General features: G+C 44.5%; 1 protein-coding gene across 4 annotated transcripts in view; it reads right to left on the reverse strand.

Annotated features, from left to right (window-relative positions):
* Positions 1–14,311, reverse strand: part of Crppa (CDP-L-ribitol pyrophosphorylase A) — a 298,812-nt gene extending 284,501 nt beyond the window's left edge. The window contains exons 1-2 of one of the 4 annotated variants that reach the window (XM_016002468.3): positions 13,563–14,304; positions 4,970–5,246 (exon numbers count right to left, since the gene is read on the reverse strand). In XM_016002468.3, coding sequence (XP_015857954.1) covers positions 4,970–5,246; positions 13,563–13,813 — 528 coding nt within the window. In that variant the 5' untranslated portion in view covers positions 13,814–14,304. Of the gene's footprint in view, positions 1–4,969; positions 5,247–13,282; positions 13,410–13,562 lie in introns of those variants that run through there. The other 3 variants (XM_006983945.4, XM_076550761.1, XM_042260702.2) reach the window with 3 other exon arrangements.
* Between the last annotated feature and the right edge of the window lie 4,603 nt (positions 14,312–18,914).

Genomic DNA, 18,914 nt, shown 5'->3' on the forward strand with positions numbered 1-18,914 from the left:
AGTGTGGCCTTTAAGCTCTTCATCATTCTAAAGCTTACAGATAACTAGAGCAATTCTCAATAAACTTTGCCCATAAATATGGGAATATGTTCTGTCTGGTAGGGTCTGAGTGACCCCTCCATGGAAATCCCAGTTTTGCCTGTATTTTAGTTCATCTGAGAACTGATTTTTATGGCATAGAAGTTTGTGGGTCTCTGGATTTAAACTTTAACCAACTGTAACATCTAGTTAATCATTAATGAATTGAGAAAAATCTTTAATACACATATCCATATGAAACTCATGATTCTACCATTCATGAAAAGCATCCTTTCCCATCCACAAAACCAAGGCAATGTCTCCCAATGAAACCATATTTCTTTTGTTTTTTTCCAAAAATTAATGACATAAAGTTTTGGTTTTTGAATCATACTTTTAAGTGTAATTAGAAATGTCCAAATTTCATTAAAAATACAAGTTGTTGATTTTAAGATATACATGTGATTAAATTTTCAAAATAGTTTGATTCACAATTTAACGAAATGACAGTTTAACAAAAATTGCCGCAGAACTTTGTCAATGAAAAACAACACAGCTCTCACCTCAACAGGAATAAGGGATAATTTATCTGGAGCCAAATTTGAGTGACCATAGCCTAGGAACACAGATTTAGGTTACTCTAAATTTTGAGTTCCAATGTGGAAGCAGTTTCTTGAAGTTTTATAGTATCAAAACAAAGAAAGTAATAAATCCAGACACTGCCAAATGCATTGGTGGAAATATCACAGAGGTGGTTACAGCAAAATGAGGAATGCTCTACTAGCTGTGCATGCTATCTGATGACAATCTTACCTGGGGGGTTGGAGGAAGTTAGTGTTCAGCTACGTTAATAGATGCCAAAGGCTTTTTAATCTATGAGTCATGAGATATTACTTCCAACACAGAGGTGAGCAAGGAATGGATATTCAGGGGGCTAAAGCTGGCTGGAGATGAAGTCTCCAACCTGTCCACATCACTGCAGTCCTAATCACTCAATCCATTTTTACAGACAGCTTCTTTTCAAGAATTCTCCCTGATGGGTTTAATAAAAAATAGCTGCCATACATTTTGATAACATTTATTAATCACATGAGAAACAATGACACTCTCAGCATATTAATTAGAACAAGAAAAACAATCTTTTGTCCCTTAAGACACCACCAAGAGAATTCCCAATACAAAAACAAATCTGAGATCTATTAAACTATACCATCTCTGAAGTGCTTATCTAAATTGTGTTATTATTAACAAAAACCCAGGAGTCAGACATTAGGATAAAAACCTGATATATCAAGAAAGCAGGGGAGGAACGATCAGCTGACGACCCTCCACCTTCCCAGATGGAAAAGACCCGTGAATCTTTCTAAGCCCCTCCCTACTCTTTCCTGTGCCTCTCTATCATATCCCTGGCTTCTCTGTGGCTAATTCACGTTGGCTGGTCACTAACTGCACTCCCTGATTCAAGGTTAACGTTATTAACAGTCTTGGAGTGTCAATGCAATCAAATATCCCACAACACATCTCTTGAAATGGCCATCCCTGTGGTGGTATTTTATTTGTACTGTAATGTAATTTTAATTGCATGTTAATAAATAAAGTTTCCCGGGAGTCAGAGCTATTAGAGCCATAGCAAGAGTGTGGCGGTGGTGGCACACGCCTTTAATCCCAGCACTTGGTAGAAGAGCTAGGTAGATCTCTGTGTGTTCAGGGATATAGCCAGCATTGGAGACATACGCCTTTAAGACCTGGAGGGCTGTACTTACAGGCAGTGACAAGGCAGTCACGTGTTTGGGTTTACAACCAATGAGAAGGCAGAACAGAAAGACCTATTTAAAGACAAACACACAGGAAGTAGCTCTCTTTCGGAGAGGTAGGAGCACCACAGGAGGTAAGATTTTAGCTCTGAGCTCTGACCTCTCAGCTTTCTCTTTTACATTGGTTCTGTGTTTCTTATTTAATAAGACGGTTGGTTACATCTACACATCCCCTCTTATAATAGGATTGAATCTAACAGGGCCAGTTACTGGCTTTTTGTTTTGTTTTTTCCAGGGACCAGTTTGCTAAGACTCCTGCCCCATATTACCCCACCATCCTAAGCTGACTCATGTCTGGCTTCAATCAGACTCTCAGGAAATACGTCTAGTCTGGTGACCAATCAAGCTTCTACCAGGCCACAAGTAGGAACTGTTCTTGTCGTTTTCAGTCAGACAGACCCTTGACACAGCAGACAGACCCCTGACACAGCAGACAGACAGACCCCTGACACAGCAGACAGACGGACCCTGACACAACAGACAGACAGACCCCTGACACAGCAGACAGACAGACCCTGACACAGCAGACAGACGGACCCTGACACAGCAGACAGACTCCTGACACAGCAGACAGACAGACCCTGACACAGCAGACAGACAGACCCTGACACAGCAGACAGACAGACCCCTGACACAGCAGACAGACAGACCCTGACACAGCAGAGAGACAGACCCCTGACACAGCAGACAGACAGACCCTGACACAGCAGACAGACGGACCCCTGACACAGCAGACAGACGGACCCCTGACACAGCAGACAGACGGACCCCTGACACAGCAGATGGACCCCTGACACTGCAACCACAGCTGCTGACCAGATGTCACAAGCCAATCATAAAATGATTCCTATACTAGTAAGGGTCAACACCCAATCACCTCAGAGTACCCTTGACCACAGCTGGAATGCCCCTAAGCCTGCTTAAAAGGAGCCTCCAGCTTCTCTCAGGATCGCCATTTGTCAGATGGTTTGACCCCAGCATGCTGGAATTTTTTATTAAACTCTCTTGCTAATTCCAAACATGACTGGTGGTCTTTTGTAGCCAGAAGTTTCTCCGGTCCTACCTGGCCCAGAGGTCGGGACAAATCTCTCCACCTGCGTCCCTTAGCCGCTTGGTCCCAAGTAAACACACAGAGGCTTATATTATTTACAAACTGTATGGCCTGTTGGCTCAGGCTCCTCACTAGCTAGCTCTTACAACTGAACTCAGCCTGTTCCTATTAACCTGTGCATTGCCACATGGCTTCGTGCCCTACAGGCACTTTCACAGCTTGCTTCTCCTGGCTGTGGCTGGCAGTGTCTGCCCCACTCTCCTTTTCTCTGCTCTCTCTCCAGTTCAAACGTACGGCAGAACCTTATTCTGCCTCACCATTGGCCAAACAGATTTGTTTATCAACCAATCAAGGCAACACATACTCACAGCCTACGGAAAGACATCCCTCAGCAGTCCTTTATGGGACTTCTCTCGGACCCTAACACTCTGTATGTTGTGTAGCAGTTTCCTCAGAGACAAACCTCCAGCTTCGGGGGAAGTACATTAAGCTCAGGAAGTCAACGACTTAGAGGCTCCAGGAAGTCTCTGAAATTGACTAGTGACTCTAGCTAGGCTTCTCCCTCCCCAAGGTTATAAAAGCACCAAGAACTGAGTGGCCTCTGGAAGAGGCAGAACAGTCTGCCACCTAGAAAGACTCTCAGACAAGTGGAGCTGCCTAGAAACGAGAGCTCCGCCGAGCGAGCGGCTTTAAAGAAACAGAGTTCAGTCAAACTACCTGGAAGAAGAGACCAGCTGAACTGCCTAGAAGAGACGGAGACCAAATCAGCTACCTGGAAAAGGGCCCTTTCTCCAACCTGCAGAGCTGCCTGCAGGCTGTGCAGGATTTCCAGCTCATCTGAGCGTCACCTAGGCTGGGGCCAGCTTTCAGTGATGCAACTGTCTCTAAGTCATTTCTGCACCCACATTCTTATAAATATCCCCAATTAAACTCCTTGGCTCATCAAGTTGGACTTCGGTGGTATCCTCCCTTTAATCTGTCATTGGTTCCCCATCTGGGGTGAGCAGACATTCGTTCATGTCTCCCCACAAATAGTGTCACACAATATTTTTTTTCTCTGTCTCGTTTAGAATGCAAACTTAAGTTTGGTATCCGTGCCCATATTTACAGACATTTACCTGGTAAGAACGGAACAAAGTAACCACGCTCTACACACGGCAATAGGCGTTTTCCCAGCCCGTGTTTATCTGCTGCCACAGAAAGGAAAGTAGTCTTGTTGTCGTCAAATGACACACTGGAAGCAGTGCAAAGGTCAGGTGCTATTGACCCTAGAACATAAGCCACTTCTGGAAGAGTCAAGGTACGAAAACAAGTTCCATGGGCCAGGTCTTTGTTAACTGTGTATATACTGCACTTTTACCAGATTTCTATGCATTTTGGAAGTACAACTGCTTGTGAATTTAACTCATTAAAGTTCCATTTGTGTATATATATTTATAAACTTCATTAGGAAAAAAACTTTCAAATAATAAAAACATCACACACCAAAATTAACCCAATTCAAAGTCTATACAACTTAATGAAATTTATATAGTTAGAATTGGCATTGAAATAGAAACTGTGAAACAGCATATTAAATTTCCCATTTTCAGTATTGAATATATTTGATATGCTCATCCACCACCAAAAAGGAAGAATTCAGAACAGAATTAGTACTAGAAAAATAGCTAGCTTTATATCCTCCTTCACAACTCATGTCCATTACCTACAATGTCAAGAAGAAATAAACCTCATACTCTCTCATATGTGGAATCTAGCCAGTAATATGTGCATATATGTAAACAAATACACATGTTGGTACAGCATAGCATTAGAGAAAAAGAAAAGCAACTCTGGGGGAAGGAGGACTGGATGAGTGTAATGGACATATATTCTAATGGCATCAGTAGTGAGTCCTCCAAATGGCTCATATGATATCCAAAGAAAGTTCAAGTCTCACAGTCTACAGTGCTATGACAGCCTTCAAGTCATGTCTCCAGCTTATGCAGCCAGTTAGAGGCAGTTCAACACATTTCTATCAAAAATTCAACCAATTAACCATACCACAGTATTTGCCCCTCACCCATCCTCAGTGTCAAACACTCACCCCATGCTCCTTAGCTGCCATGACAACTCTCAGGAGAACGTCTTCCTCCACAAAAGGTCTCACGGCATCGTGGATAATCACCACTTCTGGCTTAGTGAGTTTACAGTCTGGCTGATCCTCTGCCAGGGCTTTCAGTCCACTGAAAATCGACCTGTGGCGCGTGGCTCCGGCCTCAGCTAGTGAGATGCGCTTGTGCCCGTACCTCTGGATGATGTTCCTCATTGCTTCCATGTTCTCCCCTGTCACTGCCACAACAATGTCCTTTATCCAGCATACTCTACAAAGAAAGCATGTGTGCATTTAATAGACACGGACTCTAAAGCTCATAAAAGAAAACTGCATCCCAGTATAAATAAGCTAGCAATCTATCTACATTGGGAGATTATTCCTGAAGGCTCAGTTGTCACACGTTTTGATTAGGTCTAGGAATCAGTAAGCATTTCACACTATCAATGGGGGAGATTTTTCACACTCTATGTGTCTTACATGGCATGGTAGATAAAGTATGCTATCCTATATATTAGATATATATTAGATTTTTTTCCTTCAATTAAATTTGAACAAATAGTATATCTGTAAGTTATCTAAGAAAACACACAAAAGAAGATGCTTTTACATTTATATTTTTCCTACTATTTTCTCCCACAGTGTGAGAACTCAACACTACTGAGTTCTACCAGCTGACTATCTCAAGATGATCCATGAGCTACAACCAACCACTCCCCTGTGAAAATTAAGTATCTGCCCTCACACAGTCCTCCCTCAGACTGAACACAGTCCTTACTGACCGGCCTCACACAGCCCCCCACACACACACACTGAACACAGTCCATACTGACGGGCCTCACACAGCCCCCCCCAGACTGAACACAGTCCTTACTGACCGGCCTCACACAGCCCCCCTCCCCAGACTGAACACAGTCAATACTGACAGGCCTCACACAGCTCCCCCAGACTGAACACAGTCCATACTGACAGGCCTCACACAGCCCCCCTCCCCAGACTGAACACAGTCCATACTGAAGGGCCTCACACAGCCCCCCTCCCCAGACTGAACACAGTCAATACTGACAGGCCTCACACAGCCCCCCCCAGACTGAACACAGTCCATACTGAAGGGCCTCACACAGCACCCCCCCAGAGTGAACACAGTCCATACTGACGGGCCTCACACAGCCCCCCCAGACTGAACACAGTCCATACTGACAGGCCTCACACAGCCCCCCCCAGACTGAACACAGTCCATACTGACAGGCCTCACACAGCCCCTCCAGACTGAACACAGTCCATACTGACTGGCTCTAGATCAGAAAGGGTGGCAGGCTTATGGACAGTAGTGTTAGCCAGCAAGTGACACTGGGGACCTGCATGCTCCAAGGGCCCCAAACCAAGACAAATGCCTCTGACCCACAGTGTCAATTCTGAGTAAAAGTCATTTAAATTTTCTAAAATTTTATATGCCAACTACAAAAAAGTAATTTAAAATAAGAAAAATTAAACAGAATTATAAGCCAACAAAATCCTATATATTCATGCTAGAAGAGTTAAGTCCTGGAAATACACCAAGTATCAAAACCATGGATAACAAGAAAAGCACTTAACATGTATTATGCAGTTCTCATTTTTTAACTTGTAGGATAGTCATGTAATACCTCTATACCATCTCTGAAAGAGGTACTTTTCAGAAGACATGATAATTAATATAATTTAATTATATATAATTAATATAATAATTTATATTATAATTAATGTAATATACTTCTATAATTTATGTGATAGATTCATATAATGTCTTTACTATCTTTCATAGTATAAAATATATACCTCTGTATTTCTGTTTTATTCAAAATGAATAAAGATAGGAAGATGCCATTTCTTCATTGATAATACAATGTTCCTTTTTTGGTGTTTTTTGTTTTGTTTTGTGTTTTGTTTTATATAATTCATCTTCTGGAGTATACGCCCCATAGCAACACATATCTGTCTTGTTTTACACAAAACTCTTATGCAAGTGTTTATTAGATGAATAAACTGCCCACAGTGTAACATCTTAGAACACTTGTGGGCTGGTTTCCTTGATTTTAACCTTAGATTCTAAGTAAGAGGTACTCAATTATTTTTACATTTTACCAGACATTTCAAAATGACTTTAATGATAAAAATGACGCAATAACAGGATGCCCATGAGCAATCTGTACTCTTTATAAGTGATAAAGACTCCAGAATGAGATCACTTGTAAATTGTTCCTTGGTTTGCTTAGCCCATCCCCCACACCAATCTCATTCTTGACAACTCTAGAATTTACCCTATCCTAGGAGTGTGGGAATTATGCTGTTCACAAAGATTCTAGCAACTGGCAAATCACCACCCTTCGGTCCTGCCTCACTGGGGAGTTCTGAAAGGTGTTGGCTCAACTCCCACAGCTGTGATCCATTATTCTTTCTTGCAGTCTCTTATGTCCAATCCTTAATGGGGTTCTGAACTGTCTCATCTTATCCCAACACAATCTACTCTGGCTACTTCTGGATGATCCCTCTCATGGTCAAACCCTAGGGCCATGCTACTGGCCTCTGTAGACCTTACTGCCTCTTCCAGGCCCCTAACACACAGGCCTCCCCTCTGCCACAACCCTCTCACTTTCCCGCCTAGCTGCTTCCTGAAGGGAGAGTACCGTGGTCCGGGTCGAAATGCACCCACAGGCTCATGTATTTGAACATTTGGTCCTCAGCTGATGGGCTACTTAAAGACATCATGGAACCTTTAGGGCAAGACGCAGGGCTAGCGCTCGTGGGTCCCCAGGCTTCTGAAGGTTGAAACCAAGCCAGCGACCAGCCTACATCCTCGGCTTTCAGGTCAGCCCCCGACCCGCTCCCACTGTCTTCCCCGCCGTCAGAGTAGAGCTCCTCCTCCGTTAAGCTGATCCTCTCACAGTGAGGAGAAAACCGAGAGAGGGGAGCAGTCCCCTTACAAGCGTCCCCTGTATTGTTCTGGTTTCTCCATACTGCCCTCCCACTCTCCCATCAGGCTAACCCAAATCTGGGCCTTCCTTGCTCTCCAGCTGCAGACACGAGCCCAACCCAGGAAAGCTCCTTTGACTGCACAGCTGGGTGCCACCTCGGTACCTTCCACTTACAAAGAACTCATCCCCAAAGATTACTAAAACCATGCTGCAGTCTGAAATGTTCTCTCTGCTCTCAGAAAGACTACATCCCAGAACCTGGCACATATTTTACTTTCAATAATATTAGTTACAGAAACAGCTAAAAATGTGGAATCTTTGCTAGCTCCTGTGGGCTGTGTTTAGAATTTTACATGCACTATATCAGTACCCAGCTCTTTAGGATAAATTGCTACGGTCTCGATTTTACTTTTGAGGTCACAGTGATAATGACCTGCCCACAACCACACCAATAGAAAATGAAGGGATTGGGCTAAACTCAAACCGACTTTGGAGCTTACACCATTAACCTATATAAATGTACCAACACTGTCTCAGAGGAAGGTGTGACATCTAAGAGAGGAAAAAGTCATTCTGGACCATTCTGCATCTAACACTTCATTATTGTTACCAGGCTAAAACATGTGGCTTTGCGGCTTCTACAGTAAACAGTCAATTTCCTGTAATTCCTAATGACTCCAACAAAGGAAAGTATCCCTTTATCCATGTATTTACTGGGACATTGAACAAATGTCAACCAAGCATCTGGCACATGCCCTCGCCTATGCATTATTATCACACACCATAAGTTAATAAATATTTGCTAACTGACCAAGGACAATGCTTGAATAATTAGGTAAAAATGCTTTTAAGAAATTATTTAGCCAGGGGTGAGGTGGTGCACGTCTTAATCCCAGCACTCTGGCAAAGGCAGGAGGATCTACATGAGTTTGAGACTAGCCTGGTCTACAAAGAGAGTTCCAGGACAGCCAGGGCTACAAAGAGAAACCCTGTCTAATTATATAATGTGGTCCCATGTTAACTTCTCTTTTAAAAGGAATTATAATAAATATTCACCTACATCAGTGGCAAGAGATTCACTTGATTCATAAGTGGTTTACCTTTGTTTCTTTCCATTGCATGCTCTTCCAGAGAATTCAGCTGAGATAACTTTAAAGAGTTTAATGAAAAATTACATTTATCTAAAGTATGAAAGAATCAAGAAGAGAAATGAAAGGATAACACATAAGCATTCAAATATCTGTTCCATGATTCCCTCTCTTTCAAATAAAGTAGATGTAATTGTCATAAACAGCTAAACCGCCAGGCAGTGGTGGCGCACACCTTTAATCCCAGCACTTGGGAGGCAGAGCCAGGCGGATCTTTGTGAGTTAGAGGCCAGCCTGGTGTCCAAAGTGAGTTCCAGAAAAGGCACAAAGCTACACAGAGAAACCCTGTCTTGAAAAACCAAAAATAAATAAATAAATAAATAAATAAATAAATAAACAGCTAAACCTGTAGCTTTAGACCATTCCCAGGCAATTATATAAGCTTTATTAAATGTATGAGTGTTTTGCCTGCATACATGTATGTCCACATGCAGTCGAGTGAGACTAGAAGACAGAACAGATGAGTATGAGCTGTGGCACAGGAAACTGAACCGGGTCCTCTGCAAGATCAACAAGTACTCTTAACCACTAAGCCATCTTGCTAGTCCTAACTTTATTAAGTTGAATTTATAGTAGGTCTTGGTTTGTTTTTGCTTTTCTTTGGGGAGGGGTGCTATTGTTGAGATGGTGTCCAATACCAATGGCCCTGGAATGCACAACTGACCCCAAGCTGGTCTCAAGCTCCTGAATTAGCCTCCTGACTGACAGATTTACATATGCGAGTCACCATGCCCAGTTTTACAATGTTTTACACCACTGTTTTTCAAAGCATGCATTTCAGGAATTGCTATATCATGAGAACTTCCATTAAGTTAAATCTCTCCTATCATTGATTAGGTTACATAGAAATGAGAATAGAATTATAGCACGAAAGAGGAGAAAGTCCCCTCAGAAAAGCGATAGTTTAGGAAACATTACTCCATACCACTCAAGAAGGAGTAAGCTTACTATATTATTTTGTTCAACAACCAGGGCCTGCAAGCTTTTGTAAGTACTGTTTGTATTTCAAAGGATTTATTCACATTCTTTTTCAAATCACAGAATTAATTTTTAATTCTATAAAAGACTTTTAATAATGCAAAATCATGAGACTGTAAAAGACCTTAAGTACCTCACACAGTGCGTGCTGAATAAATACTTGCTGAATAGAAGCATCTGGTCTACCTCTGAGCTGAAAACAAGTCCACACCAAACCCCGGCAGCACAATTCCATCAAATCTGCATGATTATTTCCTTCCTAGCACATTCCATAACAAATATAAACCTAGCCCCAAGCTCTATAACACCTACAGACATTTTGAGGAGGAAATATAATATCTCAGAAGTTATTTTCTTCTGGAATAACAAATGTTACAAGCTTACTCTGCTCAGATGGTTTAATAAAGCTGGTTGGGAATAGAACATGTACACAAATTTCTTATTTAAAAACCTGGGGGAAATCAAGCCTTGTTAACACCTACAAAACACTCTCATTCAGGCTGCAGAAATCCTGCCTTAAAGGGGCAGTGGCAGCTGCTGCTCTCAATCAACATGATTGCCTTTGGGGAAACTTGACTCTGAGTTGCATTGTGTAGCCACTGTCTACAGGGTCCCACCTCTTCGTGCCCATTTTGATGATTTAGGACAAAATACCGAGGTAGTGGGTAGACTGGATGCTAATCCCTTAGCAGCAGCAAGTCCTCTAGCTGCCGCTCAGCTCTGTGAGCCTTGGAGCCACTGGTCTTGGCCTGGTTTTGAAGGAATTCTCAAAAGGCAAGGCAACACAGAGCACTGATCATGCAACCTGTACAAAATAGGACAGCCTTGCTTCTTCCCTTCGCTTGGATATGACCTTCTGACTTCATCAAATTGACCTGTCTTTCAACTAGGAGGGTCTTAAGCACCTTCTCTTTCTGAATCACTAAACAGTTCTCACAGCTCGTCTCTCCCATTCATATGATCTCAGTTTAACTCCCATGATCAATATTGCTCATTTACAGAAACATTCCAGGAATTCTCATCTGACCTGCTCTGAAGAATTTGCAGTGGTTTAAGCCAATATTATAGACCAGAACAATTGTGTGTGATTGATATCAGAGGTCAAATTATAATGCTTTGATAAACATGAATCATATCCGAGGAACAAGTTCTCTTAAGAAGGGTCTTCCACCTAAGAGGGCTTAAGAAACCGTAAGAGCTTTAGGACAAGCCAGGTCACAGCCGACCTGACGGGGCAGCCCAGCCCCACCCAAGCATGGCTGAGGTTCACTTCACTGGTTTGGTCTTGTGTAGCTATAATCTTGTCCTCTTCTAAAGCCAGTCCACACTAACCCACACTTCTAATCAACATTTTCTTTCCCCAAGTATTTGAAACCAGAAATCAGACTACTGGTAAGAATTTTTTTTTCCTATGGTCCCCCAGTCACCAAACCCACATTTTGTATCTTAACAACAACGGGAAAAAAAAAAATCAAGCCTTGACCCCTCTGTGAGTCAGCCAGCTGCAGGTTTTTCCCAGCTACTTCAGCCCCTGCCAAGATCTTAAACATCCCCAGGTCTTGGTAAAGCTGTTACACAGCAGAGTGAAAGAAACGGGCCCCAATCCTGAGCTAAAGTTCCCTAAACTATCAACTCCATCCTGTAACCCCCTTATGCAAAACACGGGGAAAGAGAACATCACCCCGCCTCTCCTCTGTCAGGAGGATGAGCAGCGGCACTCTGTCTGTTTCTCAGACTCCACACTGTGCCATCCACTGCTTCCTTCTGTGGAATGTCAACCAGCCCCGCTGCAGATGTGCTCACTCCATTGTCGGAACTGCTCTGCTGTCTATGGGCCTCCCATTCAGTGACTGTGAGGGACAAAACAATTTCCAACTTCAGATCCAGGAAGAACATTCTTCTAAACAGCGAAATTTGGATACCTGAGTTAATGAACTGAGTTGAGCCTCCTGTCGGAACTTAATGCCCCTGACAATAATACTTTGGTCACGTGGCTTCTTGAAACAAAATTTCTTCGTAGAAACTCATGTCACAAAGCAATAGTCACATGAGGGGCTAAGACTCCTGATCTCAGTTCCTTGTCAATCAAATGAAAAAGTAATCAAAGTTCCCTGAGTTATAACCTGTGATAATTTATCCCAATTTCCCTAGTAGGTTATTAGGATTTCAAATTGCTGTAATCAATTAAGCAAAATGGAAAACAAGTGTTCTTTTGCCATATTTTCAATAATATTTTGTTATTTATATCTTATAGTATATTCCATAATATTTTCCAAACACTCTCCTAACATTCTATTACATTAAAAGATTTAAACTTTGGTGTTCACCTAACTCAGGCTACCACGGTACATGCAAAAAAGCCAATTAATATGAAGCATTTCCCGTGTAAAGAGAAGGTAAATGAAGAAAACACCTACAACTTCCTTCATATAACTACCAAGCAGTCAGAGATTCTCCTGCCAGCGTCCATCGCAAGCCATCCCGTGGCGGGCAGAGATGCCGCAAGCCATCCCATGGATGCGGTGGTGCCAGCGTGTCTATGGTGCTAGACCTCTGAAGGTGTGTGGTATTGACAGGATGGCTGTACGAAGCAGTCTCCGTATTATCCAGAGGAATAAAAGCCACAGACAGGGGTGGTAACTTTCGGAATCGTTTCCAGGTCTGACTGAGTTCCAGATCTAACCACTGGCCTGATTACATTAATCAAGGATGATTGCGGCCCCTTACACTTCCATCTGCCAAATGCCAATAATCAGAAAGTAAAATAATCTTATGAGCAATTCCTTTGTCCCTTTGGCTTTCTGGTGTGTGTTGGGGACGGGAGATGGAGTTGCTCTCCGGCACAAAATGCCAAGGACAGTGGTTTCTATGAAAGCCTCCTGTAAAGGTTCCTGATGCTAAACAACGCCCTCTGTCTTGAAATGTAACCACTTCTGGATTTAAGGCCTCACACAGGTCTGCATCTGACTTCAAAAGTAAAGGCCCTGCGGAACTGGAGACCTCTATAATGCTTCCAGTCTCACCTCAGCTCCATCACATCACAACACAAACCACAGGTCCCTCCTTCTCCTCTCACCACGTCTCCGGGGGGCCTTCCTGACACTGCCCACTGTTTCTGGAACTAAAAAATTCAGTCTCTTTTCTAGGGTGGCTTGGCCTCGATCTCACCCTCCAGTCCCTCCGGGCTATTGAAAGCCTGGAATCAACCCTGCCCTGCTCTCTACTGCCTGGTATTAGTCCAGGCCGATCTCCCAGAAGAAAAAACAAAACCAAAAACGTGCCTGCCCAGGGAACTGGAGGTGCGTCCTGGGCACTGGGGCGCACGCATGCGCGGCGGCAGCGCGCACCGGGCACTCCTGGAGACGCTCTTCCTGCAGCCCCGCGGGGCCGGCGTAGGAACCGAGTCCCCGGGCCCTGTGCACTGCTTAGTCGGCTCCCCAGCCCGGTCCCCGCCGCGCCTGCTGGGGTGGGCCCGGGTTCGGGGGAGCGGGGCCCCGCGCCAGTTACCTCTCCAGGGCCTGCAGGGTGTAGCTGATGAGCGGCCTCTCCAGAACGCGGCAGAACTGCTTCGGGGTGCGGACGCCCATCCTCTCCCCGCAGCCCCCGGCCGGCAGCACGGCGGCCACGGCTGTGGGCCGACTCCCGGGCTCGGCCCCGGCGGCCGACACCCGGGACGCCGGGAACGCTGAGCCCGCGCTCGGCGAGCCGCTCACGCAACGCCCCGGCTCAGCGGGCCTGCTGTGCGGCCCCAGCTCCATGACTCGAGCAGAGCTCTGAACCCCGCGGTGCAGGCGGGAACCGAGAAGGGGGCGCCAACACCAGCCCTGGGCCGCGATCGCGGGTCGGGGTGGGCGAGGAGCGGCGCCGAGAAGGGGAAGGTGGGCCCCGGGGCTGATCCCCGCGGGAGCGGCCGAGCCTGTCTTCCCCGCCCGGGCCCAGCGCCCCAGGCAGCGAGCGCTCTTCCTGCTCTTCCCTCTCTCCCTCCCGGCAGGCCCAGCTGAGACTTCGGTAGCAGTCCTTACACAAGTGATGGCCACACACAGGCAGCTGGGCACGACACAGTCACTGTCCCCATTCTAGATAAGTGGGAAAGATCTGTGTTCAAGTTACAGTACAAAACCCAGATGTGTGCACCTCGGTTATAGGAATTTCGATATCCGCAAATGCGCACTGATTCTACCAAGCAGTCAGGTGCATGGGATAGGAGAAGTCTAGAACCCAGACTGATTCCCAGACCTGCCTGCACGATGGAACCACGGAGCAGAGTGTCTCTGAACCCTGTGTTCCATGATCAAAATTTGGCATTTGATTGGTCTAGTGTGCAGCCAAAGGCTGTGGGACGTTTTCAAAGTTGCAAAGGTGATCCTGTTAAGCAAGTGCGTTTTTGTTGTGACCAGAGAACGACAGCAATCACAGTAACTGCTGAATAACCAACACACATCTCATGTTAACAAGAAAAACCCTAGTGGTCATATTCCTTGACGGGGGAAATAAAAATGCTAAGTAACTTGTGTAAGACTGCACAGGCAGCCATAAATCCTTTGTTTATTTAGAGGTGCAAACCAGCGTTGAGACATTCCAGCCTGCTTCGCATCTTGCCATTATTTGGAAAGTGTTCATGAAATATAATGGAGTGTCAAGCACTATTGTATTCAGGAATCTGGAATGTAAAATTCATGAGAGCAAGGACTAGCTTTGCTTTGGTTTGGGTTGTATGCCCAGCTCCAGGAATGCCTAATACTTACTGAATGAATTGCTGATTGAATATGACAAAGTATATGGAATTATTTGACCATGTATATTATCAATCTTCACCCATCAATAGCTAAATTAAATTCATAAAAAATGTTGAGCATTGAAATTACCCAGTTATAATATTAAATCTCATTATTTTTATCCATTTTGCAAATTAAAAGCATACAAAAATAAATTCCCTGCTCTTGCCCTCTTTTGTCTAATATTCTAAAGCATTTTCTTTTGTTGCTTTCATTGTGGCTAAAGGACAGCTTCTGTGCTAACTGAAGTTTATCGAACTCTTGACCCTGAGATGAAAAGAAAGCATTGTAGTGTACATATTTGTATTGCAATGCTTGGAGGTTTTCTTTCCAGAAACAGAGGTGGGGGAGCAAGGGAGGGAGAGGCTGAGAGACATGAAGAGGGAAATGTGGGGTGGGGAGAGACTGATTCTAGCTGTGAGATCTTTGCTAGGGAGTTAGGTGTTTGGAAGTGTTATAGTTTGCTCACATGAGACACTAGAGAAGGCTCATCTGCTGTGGGATAATGCTCTTGTACACTGGTTTAATAAAATACTGATTGGCCAGTAGCCAGGCAGGAAGTATAGGCAGGATAAGCAGACAAGGAGAATTCTGGGAAGAGGAAGGCTGAGTCAAGAGTCACCAGCCAGACACAGAGGAAGCAAGATGGCAAGGCAGAACTGAGAAAAGGTACCAAGCCACAGGGATAAACATAGGAAAGAACTGTGGGTTAAATTAAGTGTCAGAGCCAGTCAGTAATAAGCCTGAGCTAATGGCTGAGCAATTATAAATAACACAAGCTTCTGAATGATTATTTTATAAGCGGGCCATGGGACTTCAGGGGCCTGGTGGGACCTGAGAAAAACTTCCAACTACAGCTTATGAACTAACAGAAGGATTTTGTTACAGATCCTGGAGAGAAGAGTGCCCATGAAGGTCAACAGCAAGACCACAGACAGCAGAGCACTCAGCGGGTAGAGAGCACCACAGACAGCAGAGCACTCAGGGGGCAGAGAGCACCACAGACAGCAGAGCACTCAGGGGGTAGAGAGCACCACAGACAGCAGAGCACTCAGGGGGTAGAGAGCACCACAGACAGCAGAGCACTTAGCTGGTAGAGAGCACCACAGACAGGAGAGCACTCAGCGGGTAGAGAGCACCACAGACAGCAGAGCACTCAGAGGGTAGAGAGCACCACAGACAGCAGAGCACTCAGCGGGTAGAGAGCACCACAGACAGCAGAGCACTCAGTGGGTAGAGAGCACCACAGACAGCAGAGCACTCAGGGGGTAGAGAGCACCACAGACAGCAGAGCACTTAGCAGGTAGAGAGCACCACAGACAGCAGAGCACTCAGAGGGCAGAGAGCACCACAGACAGCAGAGCACTCAGCGGGTAGAGAGCACCACAGACAGCAGAGCACTCAGCGGGTAGAGAGCACCACAGACAGCAGAGCACTCAGCGGGTAGAGAGCACCACAGACAGCAGAGCACTCAGGGGGTAGAGAGCACCACAGACAGCAGAGCACTCAGGGGGTAGAGAGCACCACAGACAGCAGAGCACTCAGCGGGTAGAGAGCACCACAGACAGCAGAGCACTCGGGGTAGAGAGCACCACAGACAGCAGAGCACTCGGGGTAGAGAGCACCACAGACAGCAGAGCACTCGGGGTAGAGAGCACCACAGACAGCAGAGCACTCGGGGTAGAGAGCACCACAGACAGCAGAGAGAGCATCAGGGAAACTGTGCCTCTATAAGACCATGGCTTTTGTCTTCCCTAAGTGGTTGTGGGCTGGTTAGATTTTATAAATTCTTTGCAATGGAGTACATTACCTCTGTGTCTGCAGTGTTAACCATTAAGCTCCATTATGCTAGGCTATGTCAGGTTTGGGGCATGTGAAATGAGGAACAAGTGGACTGTAGAGCAAGCCATCCAAAAGGACAGAAGTTTTACAAGAGCAAATGCTGGCAAGAATGCAGGGGGAAGAATCCTTGTATGCCCGTGGTGGGAATTTAAATTAGGGTAGCTCTACAGGACTCACTGCAGCAGTTCTCGAGAATTAAAAAGCAAATTGCCAGATGACAAAGCTAGACTACTCCTGTGCATATACCTGAGGAAATGAGTTCAGGCTAGAATAGAGATAATGCGCACACCCTGTTTATCAAGGCAATATTCACAGTTTTATAGACGCAGAATCAGCCTAGCTGTCTAAGAGAAGAATGGATAAAGTATGGTCCATTCACAATGGGATATTTGGCCATAAGGAAGAAAATCAGATGGAACTAGAGATCATCATGTCAAGTATCACATATGTGGGACTAAGAGGAAAGAGTCCAAGGGGAGGAGAGGGAGATAAGGTAGTATTGAGGGTTGGTGTGATTAAGCACAATGCATTCAGGTATGAAAACCTCACAGAGATACCTGTTCATTTTTATAATTAAAAAGGGATATACTTTACCAATTACTGTAGAATCATTTTCCATGACCAAATACTGACAAACTATAGTGAGGAACTTACAACATTGGTTAAAGTTCTTCTTAAAGAAAATACAGTAATTTTGATCTTGTCACTAAGACTCATTAGATCTCATATGATGTATATGAATAAAACATAACAGATCAACTGGTAGTGAGCAAAAGGACAAACTACAGCATTTATACATATATGAGAAAAGCAGTATCTTATGCATATTGTATAGACATAAAATAATAGATTCCATTCAAGCATATGCACAGATGCAATTTCCTATTATATTAACTTATAACAACCAACCATCATCCAAGAATATCAAGGTGTAGCTAGAGTTTTCCTGCCTTGCCCACAGTCAGCACAAATCTTTGTCACCCGCCAGTCCCACAGCCGCTCAGACCCAACCAAGTAAACACAGAGACTTATATTGCATACAAACTGTATGGCCGTGGCAGGCTTCTTGCTAACTGTTCTTATAGCTTAAATTAATCCATTTCCATAAATCTATACCTTGCCACGTGGCTGGTGGCTTACCGGCATCTTCACATGCTGCTGGTCATGGCGGCGGCTGCAGTATCTTTCCGCCTCAGCCTTCTGCTTCCCACAATTCTCCTCTCTCCTTGTCCCACCTACTTCCTGCCTGGCCACTGGCCAATCAGTGTTTTATTTATTGACCAATCAGAGCAATTTGACATACAGACCGTCCCACAGCATCAAGGTGTTGGGGAGATAACTTAATGGGTATGAGCACATGCTGAGCAAATTCCAATCCTCAGCATCCATGTAAAAAAGGACAGATAACTCAGGTTTTGAGAAATGGAGACTTACAGATACAACTCACAGTCAGGTGACCTAGCCAAATGAGCTGTGAGCTGAGGTAGAAGCCCTTCCTGTTTCAAGGCAGTAAAGCAGAGAATCAGAGGGGGAAATAACACTCAGTGTCTTCCTCTGGCCTCCTTTTTTTCAGACATGTATACTTACCTACACTCAGACATGTATTCATACATACATACACCATGGAACAAGTGGAAGACATAATATCAGGAAGGGAAGACAGGACAGACAAATTCAGAAACTGACAAAGATAAAAATAAGAAAGTTTGAGCACAACATATATGTTGTAGAGTATTATTTTAAGATGTGTTACATTTGTTTATGCTTTGGAACCTTTGTTTAATGAGGCAAAGATGTGTTGCATTCTTTTATGTTGCATTTGTTTAACTCTGTGAAGCTGTGTTACTATGCCTGTCTAAAACACCTGATTGGTCTAAGAAAAAGCTGAATGGCCAATAGCAAGGCAGGAGAAAGGATGGGCAGGGCTGGCAGGAAGAGAGAATAAATAGAAGGAGAAATCTGGGAAGAGAAGATCAAAGAGTGACATAAGGAGAGAGGACATCAGGGGCCAGCTACACAGCCACACAGCCAGCCACGGAGAAAGAAGGAAAGAAAGGTACATAAAATAGAGAAAGATAAAAGCCCAGAGGCAAAAGGTAGATGGGATAATTTAAGAAAAGCTGCTAGAAATAAGCCAAGCTAAGGCCAGGCATTCAAAGGTAAGAATAAGACTCAGTGTATTTATTTGGGAGCTGGATGGCAGGCCCCCAAAGAGCCCAAAGAATGAAGAGCCAAGAGTAAA

The sequence above is a fragment of the Peromyscus maniculatus genome, chromosome 14, assembly GCF_049852395.1.
Source record: "Peromyscus maniculatus bairdii isolate BWxNUB_F1_BW_parent chromosome 14, HU_Pman_BW_mat_3.1, whole genome shotgun sequence".
NCBI classification, from domain to species: Eukaryota; Metazoa; Chordata; class Mammalia; order Rodentia; family Cricetidae; genus Peromyscus; species Peromyscus maniculatus.